A 14,276-nucleotide genomic window follows, 5' to 3' on the forward strand; every position below is an offset into this window, starting at 1 on the left:
GCTGCCGCCACATCTACTCCCGTCTCGCAGCAGCAGTGTCGTCGATCGCCCTAATGCTCTCCCCCCCTTCTCCAACAGCCGTGGCGCCGGACAGGCTCTGCGCGTCTGCACCGATGCGACTTTCATCATCACCCTCCCCATGCGCCGCCTCTGCAGCATTCTCGGCATCCAGCTGCGCCTTCGCAGCCTCCCTCCTCATGCGCGCATCCGACTGTCCTTCGGCCTCAGCATGGATACCGGCTGGCATCTGTGGCGGGCCGTCCTCTTCGGCGTCGAGCTGCAGAAGGTAGGTCTCCCATAGCTCGATCAACTGTTTCGCTGTGTCAGCTCTATCGATCCCTTTGAAGATGTAGGAAACAACTCACCTCCTTCTGCGCCTCCACACACCCCTCCAAGAACGTCTCCACCCCACTCTTGAAATCCTCCACCTTCTCCCTCTCAAACCTCTCCAACTCCCCTCTCATTAACCGTCCCATATCCTCAAACAACAACCGCGCCGAATGCACCTTCCTCTCCTGATCCGCCACATCCGCCTGCATCTGCGTCAGCCGATCCTGTTGACTCCGTCCCGCCCGAAGTAACTTCTCTTGCTGCCGCTTGATCTCCTGCAACTTGCTCTCGGCGCTGTGCCATGCGTGGAAAGCGCGCTGGCGCTGGTGGAAGGACTTCTGCACGGAGGAGATGAGGCGGATGTACTCGTCGATAACGATGCCGAGGGTGAGGATGTCTTGCATCGCTTGGCGGGTGTAGAGCTCTTGGATGCGGGTTTGTATTTCACCCAGGGCGTCGAGAGGTCCGGAGAGGGAAGGGCTGAGCTCCACACCTGCCAGTGCGTGAAGGGAGGCGCTGAAGTCGCCGCAGGATTCGGCAAGGGCTTTGCGTTGTGCAATCACCGTGTCCGTCGACTTTTGCAGTGCTTTGAGCTGGTTTTCGAGCGCGTCGAGGTAGATCTTGCGGTCGTGGAACCAATCGTCGTGCTCGATGAATTTGCCGCCACTGCCACCGCCGCCGCCGCCTCCCAGACCGATCGAGCTCATGAGCCCGCCTTTTGACTCGGAGCTTAGGAGTGGGTCCTTCGCTCGATCTTTGTGCTTGATGTCCACATTGAATGCCTCACTCTCCAGGAATGTCTTGAGATCCCCGTCCATCTGTAATACCGGGTGCGCCGCGGTCTTGTTGATCATGCGCTCCAGCGCCATCCTCCTACTCTCGACGAAGTTCGACTCGAACCGTCCCATTGCTTGCTTCTCAGGCGGAGGAGGCACAATGGTGCCAGGGTTGTTGTCGTGTAGGCGCTCATACAGCCATAAGAAGTCGCGGTACCGGCGCACTACGGTGAACGAGGGGTTGTTGTATGCTTTCGAAGTGGTCGTGGTGATCACAGTATACACAGTATGACTGCTTGCTGCATTGCCAACTGTGTGAGGGTCGCCGACTGAGATGTGGAAAGAGGGCTTCGCTGCCTGCTCCACCGGCTGAGAGGAAGGTGTTGCGCGGTCGAAGTGTGGTTGGGGTTGTACTGGAGGCGGTATCCGCGCACCGTTGAGGGAAGAGGCGTCCTGGTCGGATGACGTGATGTTGGAGCGGGTGGATGTCGCTGTACCCGGTCGTGAGGATGTGGTAGATTGCCTTGTCCGTGTGGGCAGCCCTTTCACAGGCGGAGCAGGTGCCGGCTCTTCGGGCGCGGCAGCTTCCAACCCCAGAGGTCCCAGTGGGCCCATGGAGTCATCGAGACTCTCGAGGGTGGTGGACTGCGCGAGGTTGACATGTCGGCGCGGCGCGCGGGTCTTCGAGGGAGCGGGTCGGGAGGATATACTCGAGGTTGGCGAGGTCGGTTCTTGTGCGGTTTGTGAGGATTGCTGGTCTTCTGTTGCTTTAGCATCCACTGCTTGCTATCTTTCACTGCATGGTATTACCTGTAGGGTTGGCATTCTCACTGTCTGTAGCCTTGGCTAGGTTGATGTTCGATGAGGAGCGAGAGGGAACATCTGGCGGCACATGTTAGCGACAGCAATGGCTTATGTGATTATCTGGGATCGCATACCTTCCCACGGTGATCCTCCTTCTTCCATAGTGCTCCAAGGGTTGTCAGTACTGGCTCTGGAAGCCATTTGAAGTCCAGTCGAGCAGTAGGTACATGTAGCTCTGCACTCCCGCTCTTGGCAGCCTCCGAGTGGATACTTGTTCAGCCAAAGTGATTCTCCAATTCTCTCTTGTACTTTAACGGAGGATTTCACGTGCCAGTATGGACAGTCGATGTGACTGTATATACCAGCCAGCAAGGACGATATGGGCTGTCGCGACTTCGTTATCACAAAAGGACGCTGGTATGGTGGCGTTGTGGCGCCGGCAAGCGAGAGACATCACCTCCTCGACCTCGATGACCAGCGACATGAACCTGAACCTACGCCTACACCTACCTTACTGCTACCCTTGCCAGGACAATCTGGATGCTTCAATGGCAATCGGCACCCCAGTTGTAGCCCTCTTGAGACACCGCCGCTACAGTCATGTTCGAAGCAGGTAGGACTGCGCCTTGACTCACACTTCGGAGGATTCGAGGCGCAGGGCATCTATACCAAGACCATATGTATCGTCTCATGGTAAGCCCATTTCATTTTGTGTTGCTCTCTTTCAGTTGAAATCGACAACTCTCTATCACTACCCCCTTCGACATCCCGGACAGCAATACTGCTCACAGAAGCGATGGCGCCCAGGAAGAGGAAGAAGCAGCAGCGTGAGCTTCGCGCACAGAACTTGACCGAATTATCCAAGAAGCACGATCTCAACCCTCTTCTGCCGGCGGACGGTAAAACGGCTCGTCTCCCATCGTACTATCTTGCAGCTTCGCAACCACAGCTGGAGGATTTGGTACGCTCCTCGAAGCAAGCGACTCTCGGAGACCGCTTCCACTCTCTCCCGACTGAGCTCCGGCTTCACATATTCTCCTTCCTCGCCTGCCAACCCGTGAAATGGAAGATGACCCACCAGGAAGGCTGCAACAAGACTCCACCCATGGTCAACGACATGCCAGGCGACGGATCCCCAAACGCCAAGGCATTCTTCGATACCTGCATCCGCTGCATGAGCGCTCACTGGCATACTGTGCTTCCCCTATCAAGGCGCGACAACCCTGCTCGTAAGGCCTGGCGCAACCCATGGCGCAGTCGTTGGGCACCGGAAGTGGCGAATGAGTTTATGGGCTCCGACTGCTGGGATGAGAACTTCCGACCACGACCATGTCCTCAGAGCATCACGACTGCCATTGAAAAGGGGCAACTGCCTTGTTTGTGTGCTCGGAGGCAGAACTTGGAGGTGATGTTGGTTTGTAGGCAGTGGCGAGAGGAAGCAGGGCGGCTCTTCTACTCAAGCAACACCTTCGCCTTCGAAGATGCGGTGACCTTTGTCGACTTCGTGGACAACCTACCCGATCACTGGCGATCGTTGGTTACAAAGGTCAGCATCCTAAAGCACCGACCAGTCGAGTCGTCTGATATGGCGCCATCAACCACGAAGATCCAGTGGATGCTCTTTTCGTTTGAGTCTCCCAGGCAGCTCTCACCACTCTGGTCAGCTTTGCGTCGCCTTCCATCACTATCCCACCTGGAACTGGATGCCCTGTTCCTTACCCGCGCCCCCATCGTCAAGTCCCTCCTTCGCCTGGGACTTCAAAACCTGCGAAGCGTGCGCTTCGTGCTCCGCGAACTTTCTAAGTGGATTTCCGAGCCTCCGGAGACAAGCGATCCACAGTACATCTGGCCCAGATACGCTAGCTCACGCTACCTCACCGGCGGCCTAGCAGAACAAGTCGCAGCAGCGATCAAAGGCCAGCGGAAGGCTTGGCTGAAGGTCACCGGCAACGTGGAGAGGGCTGTAGAGAGAGAACGTGAAGTGTTGACCGCGTTCTTCGAGCAAGAGGCTAATAGAATGTTGCGATTCAACGGCCGGGTCAAACGTACAGCGGCAGTTTTCGACGAAGCACTGCACTATGACGAGAGCGTCGAAGAATGGGCTCGGCTTTGGGATCAATGCGGCAGTGCTGCGAGGCCGGTGTACGCTTACCTTCCCATGCCAGTGCGGCCAGCGATACCCACCGAGTCACCGGAGGGAGACGAGCGGTCTGATGAAGAAGTGCCGTGCGCGGCAGACCTCCCATACCCTGAGAGCGAGATGAGTGACGAGGAGATGGCTATCGATATTTTCGATTGACTGTCGCCGCAGCGAGCGGAGCCGGTGCGCTCACTCCGAGAGGCGAACCGAGGAGTTGCGATACCCTTGAGGCTTGATGTGTCTCTGACACCTTTCGACTGACTGAGAGACCCCAACGACGAGCATGGAAGCAATCTCGGCCGTATCGTGGACTAAACGGTATTGCTTTGTAACCATGGCGGCCGAGTCGGATATCGTTTCGCCGTCGGGTAAGTGTCGCCGTCGCTATGCGGACAAAGTGCGGTTGAGCTGCGCGAGGAAGATGGAGCGGACTTTTGCGGCATATCCACCCCATGACTTATCTCGTGATCGCGATCGAGAGGAGGTGAAGAGGAACGACGGAGGGCGGAGCCGCAGGTGGAGGAATAGCGGAGCAGACCCAAACAATGTACGCAAAAAGCGTACCTTGCCTCTACTACTGCACTCCACATCATACCCTCGTCTACTTGCTCCCCAGGATCACCACCTCTTCCGATCTACCGTCTTATGACAGCCCATCCCCAACAGGTAAGTGCAGCAACGCCAGACACATCGCACAAATTTCCTCTTGCGGTGCATCGCATCGCAGCACGCCCTCGTACTGTACCGTTCCTGTGGTCCACCCCAAGCCGGGTGCCCTTCCGCGGTGCCGGGTGCTGTACGATCGCGAGATCTGACCTCTTGATGAACCCCTCGTAATCAATCTCGTAATCCGTACAGCTTGACAGACCCTAGCAAGCGATCAAACGGGAGGACGTGAGATCTGAAGCTACAGCATCTGACATCCCAGAGGCTTACCCAAGATATTCACTCATCAGGCGAGGAACCTCCATGTGAGAGGCCTACTGCCGCATTAGGAAAGCAGTTCGAAGAGGCAGCAGGCTCGTGGTGGCCATATCGTCAGCAGCCACAATACGCCCATATGATAGCTCGATAGCTCGGGCTGCTGCTTTGTTGGTCACTAACCATGTTCGCCTGAAGTGCTTTGCCCCCGGCAAAGATGTCTTGGAATGGAAGGACCGAGACCGCTGGTCATGCAGGTCTTGACTGGAGGATGCAAGTGGTCACCTTAGTCACTCGTTCAGGCGGCTGTCGCCGGATGAGCTAGAACTACCTAATGGTGTCTCAAGCCTCCCGCTGCACCGTCTCTACTAACGAATGCACTGGAGCCAACTCCGGCGCTCAGCTAGACGACTGGGCCCGAAAGACCGCAAGGTAGGGCTTCTCAAGCCTTACGCCCGTAGCGCGCAGGAGGCCCTATGAACGCTTACCTAAACACACAATGGTATGGCTAGTCTGACAGGGATGGGACCGGCTAACGCGGTCTGGCTCTCTTTCCACATGGGATGGAGGTGTAGGTGCATGGTTACGTGAGCATGTCTATACACCCTGTGCAGTGCTTTCCTGAGCCCATCTACGCTCCTTGCGCACCTACACAGTCGTACATTGCATGCACGCAAAAGTGGCGTCCTCCTTGTCCAAGGCAGAACGTATTCTGCGCCTCGCTTCTGCACGCTCTGAACGTAGCTCCGGTATCCCCGACCCCTACCCTCTATGGCGTCTGACGGTGTCGCGGCGTGAGCAGTATGCGGGCCGCCGTGAGCTGGCAGACGCATATGATCGACGATGGAATGCATGTCTTAGTCCGAGCCAAGGCGCCGGCATTGAAGACGCTTGAGCTCCCGCAGCCTTGGTTCAACTCATAGCGCCACGCTGATGCTGCGAAGCCATTACCGGCGGTCCCGCAGACAGCGCAGCAGGTCGGGGCGGCGGGGGCATGACGGCAGAATGCTCTGCTGACCGCGTGCCCTCATAGCTACTATTCCGTCTCTGGTCCATGGCGCTGAGAGAGGGGAGTTGGACTTTGCCTTCGCCGGAGCTAATGGAGCTGGGGGAGTGGCCGTCTCGTACTGGGCCGGGGGAGCTGTGGTGGGAGTGCGGTGCGGTGTCGTCGTGCTCCGCTGGGCGGAAGTTGCTGTGTTGTTGGAAGTGGGTGTTTTGTGACAGAGGTCGGAATGAGCCAATGTGAAAGGCGTCGTGGCTTTCAGGCTGCTCGGCGATGCGTGGCATTAGCCATGAGTTCACGGCATCAGTGCTCTGTCTTCGCGGCTGTTTGGTTTGGCGGGCGCGGCTCTGCTTCTTACTTGGAACAGGTGGTGGAGGGTGGAAATGCGCACCGAACTGGTTGGCAGGGAGGGGAGCAGGCACTGGCCCCAGTGCTCGTATGAGCTCCTCGGGTGACGACGTGGATGGCGTGACATGGAAGCCGAGTTCAGCAGGTCCAGGAGACACTGCTCGAGCCAGAGATGCCAATGTCGACGTCGCCGTAGATGATCCAATGCTATGCTGCGACACCTTCCGTGACTCTGCTCCACTTGATGGCATCGACGTGTCCAAAGACTGTCGAGGAGCACCAGCTGACCCTGAATATACCTCTTGAGTTGTTCGGAAATCAGGAGGAATGCCAGATTCAACACCTTCAATGACTTTGGTCCTCTTACCAGGCGTTATGCGGTCGTCCTCGTCTTCCAGAGCTCTCCGCACAACGCTCCCTATCTGTCCACTACGACTCATGACTTCGTGCGCCCGCTCGTCTAGCAGCTGGGTGTGGCGTCGCGCTTCTTCCAGACAAAACCGCAGATTCTCGATTCGAGAATGCAGTATTTCGTTCTCTCGCCTAAGATTCGAGACTTCACCCGGCGGAGCAGCGAATTCTGCCGGGCCTGGCCTCTGAGGCGCTTGCTGAAGTGCGTTGGTCTCTCCTTCCTGGTTTCGTCTCGCTGGAGGAGTGATAGTAGAAGCCGGAAGAGGGGGAAGACTCCCCTGCCGATTGCTCTCATAACCAGCCACTCGCTGGGCTAGAGCATGGTTCTCATCCCTCAGCTTCTGCTTCTCCTCAGCATGTTTCGTCTGGAGGCGGCCACCCAGCTCAAGCATCCGCCCCCATTGATCCTTCTCTCGAGCTGCTTCCGTGCGTTCACTTTCGCGCTTCTTCTCGCAAGCATCCAATGACGCTTCGAGGCTCTTGACTTGGTCCGTCAGCTCCTCGACCCGGCTGGTCAGGTCATTGACTTCCTGGTCGGCAACCGAGGTCTTTTTCTCGATCGCTTGGCTTTTTAGTCGTTCCCGTTGCAGCTTCTGGAGTAAGGACGAGTATTCTGACTGCAGTGTGGACAGGGAGAGTGATTTCAGCGTGACTTGATGTTGCAAGTCAGCAATATGAGCGGATGTGGCAGAGCTTGTGGAAGCACTGTGCAGCGAGACTGTAGGCTGGTATGAAGTTGCCGGTGAGCCCATGGACTGTGTCTGTGGTGGCACAACAGATGGAGCGGCAGAAGGAGGATAGGCCAGCGAAGACGGAGATGGTGGGTTGCGCGGTGGTCGCGTTGACATCCCTGGTGACCCTGTTCTTGCATGTGCTAAGCCGGTCAGGTACTCCATAGGCGGAGTAGAGCCAGTTGCGAAGTCCGTCGAAGCCCCTCTCTCGTCCTTTGGAGCTGGGTTAGACGTAGGATGAGGTCCATCGTTAGAAGGCATGATCGACCCTCGCCGCTTAGACATCGGTTGGTCATCGTAGTCCCAAGCGCTCCGTTTCAACGGATTCGGTGGTGAAGACACCTCTGTCCCTGCTGTCCTCGGGTTCGTGAAGCCAGCATACTGCGGGGCATAATGGGAAGATGCATCCCGCATGCGCGAGGTTTCTTGAAAGTCGCATTTCGCCTTCGTCAAGCGATCGAGGATCCATTGCAGAGCTCGGGCTGGGTCATCAGCGGGAACGTCGAACGGCTGTGAAAAGTCAGTATCAACCTGGAACTGCGATTGGAAAGATGTTAACGTACGCGTGCGGTCGGCTTACTGAAGTGAGTTTGCGCCGTCTCGTCAAAGGCAGCCACTGCAATGGCGACTTCATAGATCTTCGGCTTCAGCTTGGTGCACATCGAACACGGCAAGCGGGCAGACATTGGAGCGATCTCAACCTCGTCAGGCTCGTCGTTACGTGTAGCATGCTCATGAAACGACGCAAACGACGGTAGCGAAGTGGTAGTCTGTTGACGAGAGATGGGCGTGCCGATAGAAAACTTGTTGTCGGTGGCTATCCGAGGGAGGTCTATTATGGCACAACGGAAGTCAGTAAGAGGATGGTACAACATTGTCGTTGGAACGAGCTTATCGATATGCCCACCGACGGAGGGCCTGGCCAGAAGTACTAACCTTGTTGCGCCTCAGGTATCTTTAGACTCAAGGGGCCAAGATTGCTCTGTGGTTGTTGTGCACGGTGATCGTAAGGTAAGCTGTGCCAAGGGCTCGTAAACCGTTCATCGGATCGTGAGGTAGCAGTGAGCGGACTCTTGTGGCGTTGGTCTGACCCGCCGGGATAGTTTGACGCATCCGTGTAAGGGTCGGTCAGCGATGGAAGTCGATGTGAGCGGTGGTGCTGCTCCTCTACGCCAGATTTGTCTCCCCATGATGGCGTGAATGTTTGAGAGACGGCCGTGGTACCCTGGGATACCGCGCTCACAGCGGGAGTTGGTGGATATCGTCTTTCATCGGCGTAGCGGTCTTGATGTTGCGTCTGATGCCATCGTCCGTCCCATCCGTTCCATTGGGAATGAGGCGACATGTTCGTCGACGCTATAACGAGTCCTTCCTGGTTGACACGAGCAACTCTCTTCAAGGCCGGTCGAACAGTACCGCAATGACTTCCATCGAACGACAAACAGTGAAGTGTTCAAGCCTGACACCTTATGTGTGCATTCGAGAATTATGCAATAGCTCCCGCAATGACCCAGGATCCAGGATGGTAAGACAGGGTTACTTTGACGTTGGTAAACCCTCGGTGCGCTAGCCGTTCAAAGTTGCGTAAAAGGTCCTCTTTCGCCGCTGACACCACCAGACATGAGAGTGTGGCAACAAATTGCAGGCACAGCAGGGATTACCGGCTCCGCGAGCTTTGCAGATTGTGTTTGCAGGTATTTGCGGTAGAAGCATGCATGTCAGATCCTCGCACTCCGCTCGGGTGCAGTGGTGAATGGGTGGAGGCGTCTCAGAGCAAGCCCTCGGCACGTCGACTCGTTGATTGGTATTCGGAGCTGGGGGACGAGGCGGTTATGATTAACAGAACGGTGCCGACGTCAGGAATGGAAGGTGCATCTTCGTTGGGTGTTTACGAGCCGATGAGCCAAGCGGAGAACCGTGGCAATTAATCACCTCAGGTAACAGAAATATCTAGCTCCCCAAGACGCGCATCCAGCGAGGCGGCCGCGAAAGCTACTGGAGTGCCGTATGATAGCTTTGTCATCCGCCAGGAAATCACTAAGCTCATTCGCCCCCTGAAATATCCTGCCGAACGTGCCGCCAAGCAGCCTGCACGATGACCGCCCGATCTGCAAAGGCCCACGCCGCCCGGACTGTGGCTTTCGTCTCTACCTCCATGTCCGGAGGTGGCCCTTCAGCACTCCTCGGATGGATCGCAACTCGCCTACCTCAGCAGGACAACTTTCTGCGTTCTCGCTGCCATGTTCTTGGACGCCCGACCGCTGTCGCCAAAGAGTGCAGTGGGCGCCTTTCGATACATCTGTGGAATCCAGCCCATCCTTCGGAGATCTGCTCGCGTTCGTCGGCTTTGAGTGACGATCAATTCGGTCTCGAGATACCGGAAAGGCAACACGTCCGCACTCGCCCCGACGTCTCGAAGAGGCATCTGCTGTAAGGATTCCGGAACGCCTGTCGAGTAGCCATAAGAACTGAATCAGATGCTTTGTAGACAGAAAGTCTCATCGCATCGATGGCTCGTATCCTAAGGCCTCGGCGGTCCGCAGCAGGACCCGCTCGTATTGAACCAAACTGGTGGGCACCTGCAGGCGTCCGTTGGCTTACCTAACGCAGTGTAGTCAGGCAAGCGTGTGGTAAGAATCGCGGTCGCACGACCAACAACTACAGTCAGCAAATCTCGGAGAGGGTGTTTGACCGTGTCCGTCGATCTGTTTCACTGCCAGAAGGTCTTGCGTTCATCCTTCTTGTGATACCAAACTGGGCTCACAAAACCCTGGCCGTCGAGCCGTCTGACTTGATTACCGGTTGACTGCAACGGCCGTTTGGACAACAGCAGTAACAGCTCCAGATCCTTCGTACACCCCACCTAGGTGTGATCCGGAGTAATTTGTAACAACCGTGCTTGACCGTTTGACGTTGCATCTCCGACGACGATCTCTCGCGGTTGGAAAGAAGGCTGAAAGCGAGAACGGCTCCACGTTCTCACCTTCTCGTAGAGCCGAGGATGCTAAGCACTTTTGCTTTGTGCGAAACCACAATGAAACATCTCCTCCCATTGTCCTCTTGACATCCGCACTCCCTCACGATCACGATTCACCTCCCTGTTGGCCGGCACCGTCGTCAGGCCTCCTGCAATGATAGCTTCCGCCGCCACTCAGCACCAAATGTCACAGTAATATGGCTTTGCTGGACTTTGCTGCTACCCACCGACCTCACCGTGCCATCAGACTGTTCGACCCGTGTCCTTCATAGGAAGTTAATACCCCGGGCCATAATGCAGGTGCTTGCGCCGCCATGGAGGAAAGAGCGTGGAGACGAGTCGTGAGACCGCAGCGGTACCTGCACCGCATTGCATCCGCCACGTCTTACTCAGATGAGTGTAGTGTGGTGCGGAGCTATGTGGGCGACAAGCCAGCCTCTTCCTTCCAGACTTCCACTTCATCTTCGCCATGCCGTCAGCTGCCATGCGACTCACGCACTTGCGGTCAGCAATATCCAGATGGGCTGGGAGCTGGAGCGGTAGGCTCTGAGAACCGGTGATAGACACGACGGTGCCCGCAGCCTCGAGAGTGCCAAAGCGGCGAAGACCGTTACCTCGCTCGGCTTAAGACAATCACTGTGGCATCTTATCTAGCGTAGTACGGCGTGGCATAAACCATGGGCGCGGGACTGGGCGACGGCACCTTGTGGTTTGAGTGCTCCTTACGCGGTCGGACGAGGAGTCTCCAATGGGCGAGGAAGAGATACACCTCAGGAAGGGTGACTTATGCATAGAGCTCGAATGACCTAGAAGGCCGTTTGCCTGGACGCTCAGAAGCTCGAAGCCCTTCATGGAACGTCAAGAAACCCGGTGTGCGATGGATTGCTCGAAGGCTGCAAGTTCCCATGCTCGTGGCGCTGCCCCTCCTTGAAGATTATTGTACTCAACGTGAGGTAGGGTGTTACTCTTTTCCTGTGGATGTAAGTGATTCCAACCAGAAATACAAGCGTTCTCCGCCTGCCATCGAGTTGTGACGAAGCTCGCAGAAACTAGGACAGCGTTTGTACACCTTTGCATACGTTACTACCCGTCTGTCACCTCTCACATGTTCAATCGCCCAGAACCTTCCATTACAGCACTCAAAAGTTCCACCCGAACGTTGGAAACGTTGGACATGTGAAGACCGAACTCGTTTGGTATCGAGAATCACCAACTTCACGTTTGAGCCCTGCTGCTAAACGACACATCCTTTGGCAAGCCTACAACCTTCGACTGTCTGCCTAGAACCTATCTGCGGCTGTTACACTGGCTCACAATACAAGACAACCAACCTCTAAACAGCTCCCCCTCGCCGCCGGTTTCAGCAAGGTACCACATCAGTCATGGTTTCACGCAGGACAACCAGCATATCGCGGCTGCAGTCGATGAAGAATCTACTTTCTACCATCTCCGACCGCATGGGCACATCGTCACCAGAACATGTCTTAAGAAACACCATCGAGCTCCTCAAGTCAGCGAACCCGCAACTCAGATTCGCAATCGCCTTTCTCACACCATGGGCCCTCCTCGCCACCGCAGTCCTGAAGTATGCATGGGTGGCAAGTTGGCTCAGCGGTATCAAAGACTACGTCTTCAACAGCCTCTATGCGTCAGTCTCCATACCAAGCTCCCATCCGCTCAACAAGCAGGTGCTCGCCTACATGGTGGAGCATGGCCTAGGCAAAAACGCAAGGACACTGGCGCTCACACCCCCAGGGTTGAGTGCATCCAATTGGCAGGAGTTGGACCGTATGTTGGCGCTGAGTGACCCGTACGGTAGGCGGCACCAGGCAGCCCAGGGCCAGAAGTTCAAAGACGATGACCCTGAGAAGCGCGCACTTCGCTATGTTCCGGAGGTTGGCACTTACTACTTCTGGCATCGATACCATCGGATGCGGTTCGAGCGAAAGGCAGTAGTTCAGGAGCAGTACGACGCCAGAGGAAAGCTGCGCTACACTACAGCAGCCGCCGGCAACGAAGAGATCATCATCAGCTGCCTCTCGCCCTTCTCCAGCGCACAGCCCATCCAGGACTTCCTGCAGCACATCAAGACTGCTCCCGCAAAGGACAGCACTACGACAATCTACCGTCCCAACGTCGCTCAGTTGACATGGGATCAGGGCATCACGAGGCCGAGCCGAAACCTCAACGCCGTCACGCTCGATGCCAAAGTCAAGGGCGATCTGGTCCGCGATATCGAGACTTACCTCTCTCCCGCCACCCGCAAGTACTACGCCAACCGTGGTATCCCGTATCGCCGCGGGTTGCTGTTCTACGGCAATCCGGGCTGCGGCAAAACGAGCTTCGCAAATGCTGTAGCTGGCACCTTTGGGCTAAATGTCTACATGTTCAGCTTATCGAACAACTCATTCGATGATGGTGTTTTGGAGGTCCTGTTCGAGCAGCTGCCGTCAAAATGCATTGTTCTGCTCGAAGACATCGACAGCGCTGGATTGAGGCGTGAAGACATGCGTGAGCAGTCGAAGAAGAGGAAGAGGTCGAGAAGGGCAAACAACGTCTACCCGAACCAAAGGCTTTACAACGAGGACGGCGAGCTAGTCGAAGACACGGGAGACGTGAGCCGTGGTGGCGTGACGTTGAGTGGGCTGCTTAATGTGCTTGACGGCATCCACTCGAAAGAGGGCATGCTCACGATCATGACGAGCAACAGCCCGGATACGCTGGATCCCGCGCTCGTGCGGCCAGGCAGGATTGATCGGAAGATTTTGTTTGGATATTGCTCGCGAGAGGTGCTCACGAAGCTCTTCCGTCACATCTTTGAGAGGGCGCCGGAGGAGCTCGTGGAGGGCGAGACCTCGACAACCACTGCGAAGGGCCACGATATCGTGAAGCTATCAGAGGATTTTGCGGATCTCGTCCCAGCTGATCAGCTCACGCCGGCTGAGGTGCAGGGTTTTCTGCTGGTGCATCGGGAAGACCCTGTGGCGGCAGTCGAGGAGGTGGGAGAGTGGGCGAAGAAGACGATCGAGCGGAAGAAGGCTGGTGCGAACGTTGACACCTTTGCGAACGAGACTGGGAAAGCTAAGGATGATCGGTCCTCATCGAGTCCGCATGACTCTGCGGTCGACATGTCCGATCTCCAAGACGACGCCACAGGTTCGCAAGAATCTTCTGAAGCGGACAGCGAAGAACAGCTCCTTGCCGCCAATGCGGAGATCAAGAGGCTAGAAAATGCTTTGAGGTCACGCGTGTATCAGACACCTGGGGCCTCTGCGTTCACGCTGCCGGCGCAGTCGAAGTACACCCTACCAAGTCAACGGTACTTTTCGCCCGCGACGCAGCAATCACTAGGCGGCACAATCCCGCATGGCGCGAAGATGGCAAGTGCGACGGCTGCACATCTGTCATTCGGCGCGCCTGTCCCAGGTTTCGATTTCTCTTTACCTCCTGGTTTTCCTCCCATGCTTGGTGGTGCCCTGACGACGGCCGCAGGCAAGACGAGTGCGCGTGGGCATGGGGCAGTAAGCGGAGAGATCGTGGAGAAGACCAAGAAGGAGAAAAAGTCGAAGAAGCATTCGACGAAGCGTGTAGAGGCCAATGAAGGGATGCTGAAGGGGGACGGGCCACAGGAGGCTGCAACCCACGAGCAAGTCATTGAGTGTGTTGACGAGGAGGATGTGCCGGCAGACGAAGTCCACACCGAAAAGACATCATTGGCTGCTGTGTGTCGTGAGAAGACTGCTGCAGTGGAGGCGCCGGGAGAAGTGGAGGAGAAGGAGAAGAAGGAGGAGATTGAAGAGAAGGCTTTTCGATCTCCAGACTCCGGCATAGAAGG

The 14,276-nt window shown here is 56.4% G+C and overlaps 3 protein-coding genes across 3 annotated transcripts; 1 reads left to right on the top strand and 2 right to left on the bottom strand.

The window, feature by feature from the left end:
- Nucleotides 1–13: 13 nt before the first annotated feature.
- On the bottom strand, nt 14–2,072 carry vps5 (Vacuolar protein sorting-associated protein vps5; the record flags this gene model as incomplete). Its single annotated transcript, XM_064808235.1, has 4 exons — nt 14–310; nt 366–1,867; nt 1,917–1,988; nt 2,045–2,072. The coding sequence occupies 4 exons, from the start codon at nt 2,070–2,072 to the stop codon at nt 14–16; spliced, it is 1,899 nt and encodes a 632-aa protein (XP_064653557.1).
- A 438-nt stretch (nt 2,073–2,510) lies between these two features.
- On the top strand, nt 2,511–4,209 carry LTR77_011022 (uncharacterized protein; the record flags this gene model as incomplete). Its single annotated transcript, XM_064808236.1, has 2 exons — nt 2,511–2,523; nt 2,639–4,209. 2 exons carry the CDS (start codon nt 2,511–2,513, stop codon nt 4,207–4,209), a joined length of 1,584 nt encoding a protein of 527 aa, XP_064653558.1.
- Nucleotides 4,210–5,883: 1,674 nt separating this feature from the next.
- LTR77_011023 (uncharacterized protein) lies at nt 5,884–8,809 on the bottom strand (the record flags this gene model as incomplete). The annotated part of the gene is made up of 3 exons (XM_064808237.1): nt 5,884–7,974; nt 8,028–8,296; nt 8,401–8,809. 3 exons carry the CDS (start codon nt 8,807–8,809, stop codon nt 5,884–5,886), a joined length of 2,769 nt encoding a protein of 922 aa, XP_064653559.1.
- Between the last annotated feature and the right edge of the window lie 5,467 nt (nt 8,810–14,276).

Source organism: Saxophila tyrrhenica (genome assembly GCF_035928015.1).
Source record: "Saxophila tyrrhenica strain CCFEE 5935 chromosome Unknown scaffold_30, whole genome shotgun sequence".
In the NCBI taxonomy this organism is placed as follows: domain Eukaryota; kingdom Fungi; phylum Ascomycota; class Dothideomycetes; order Mycosphaerellales; family Extremaceae; genus Saxophila; species Saxophila tyrrhenica.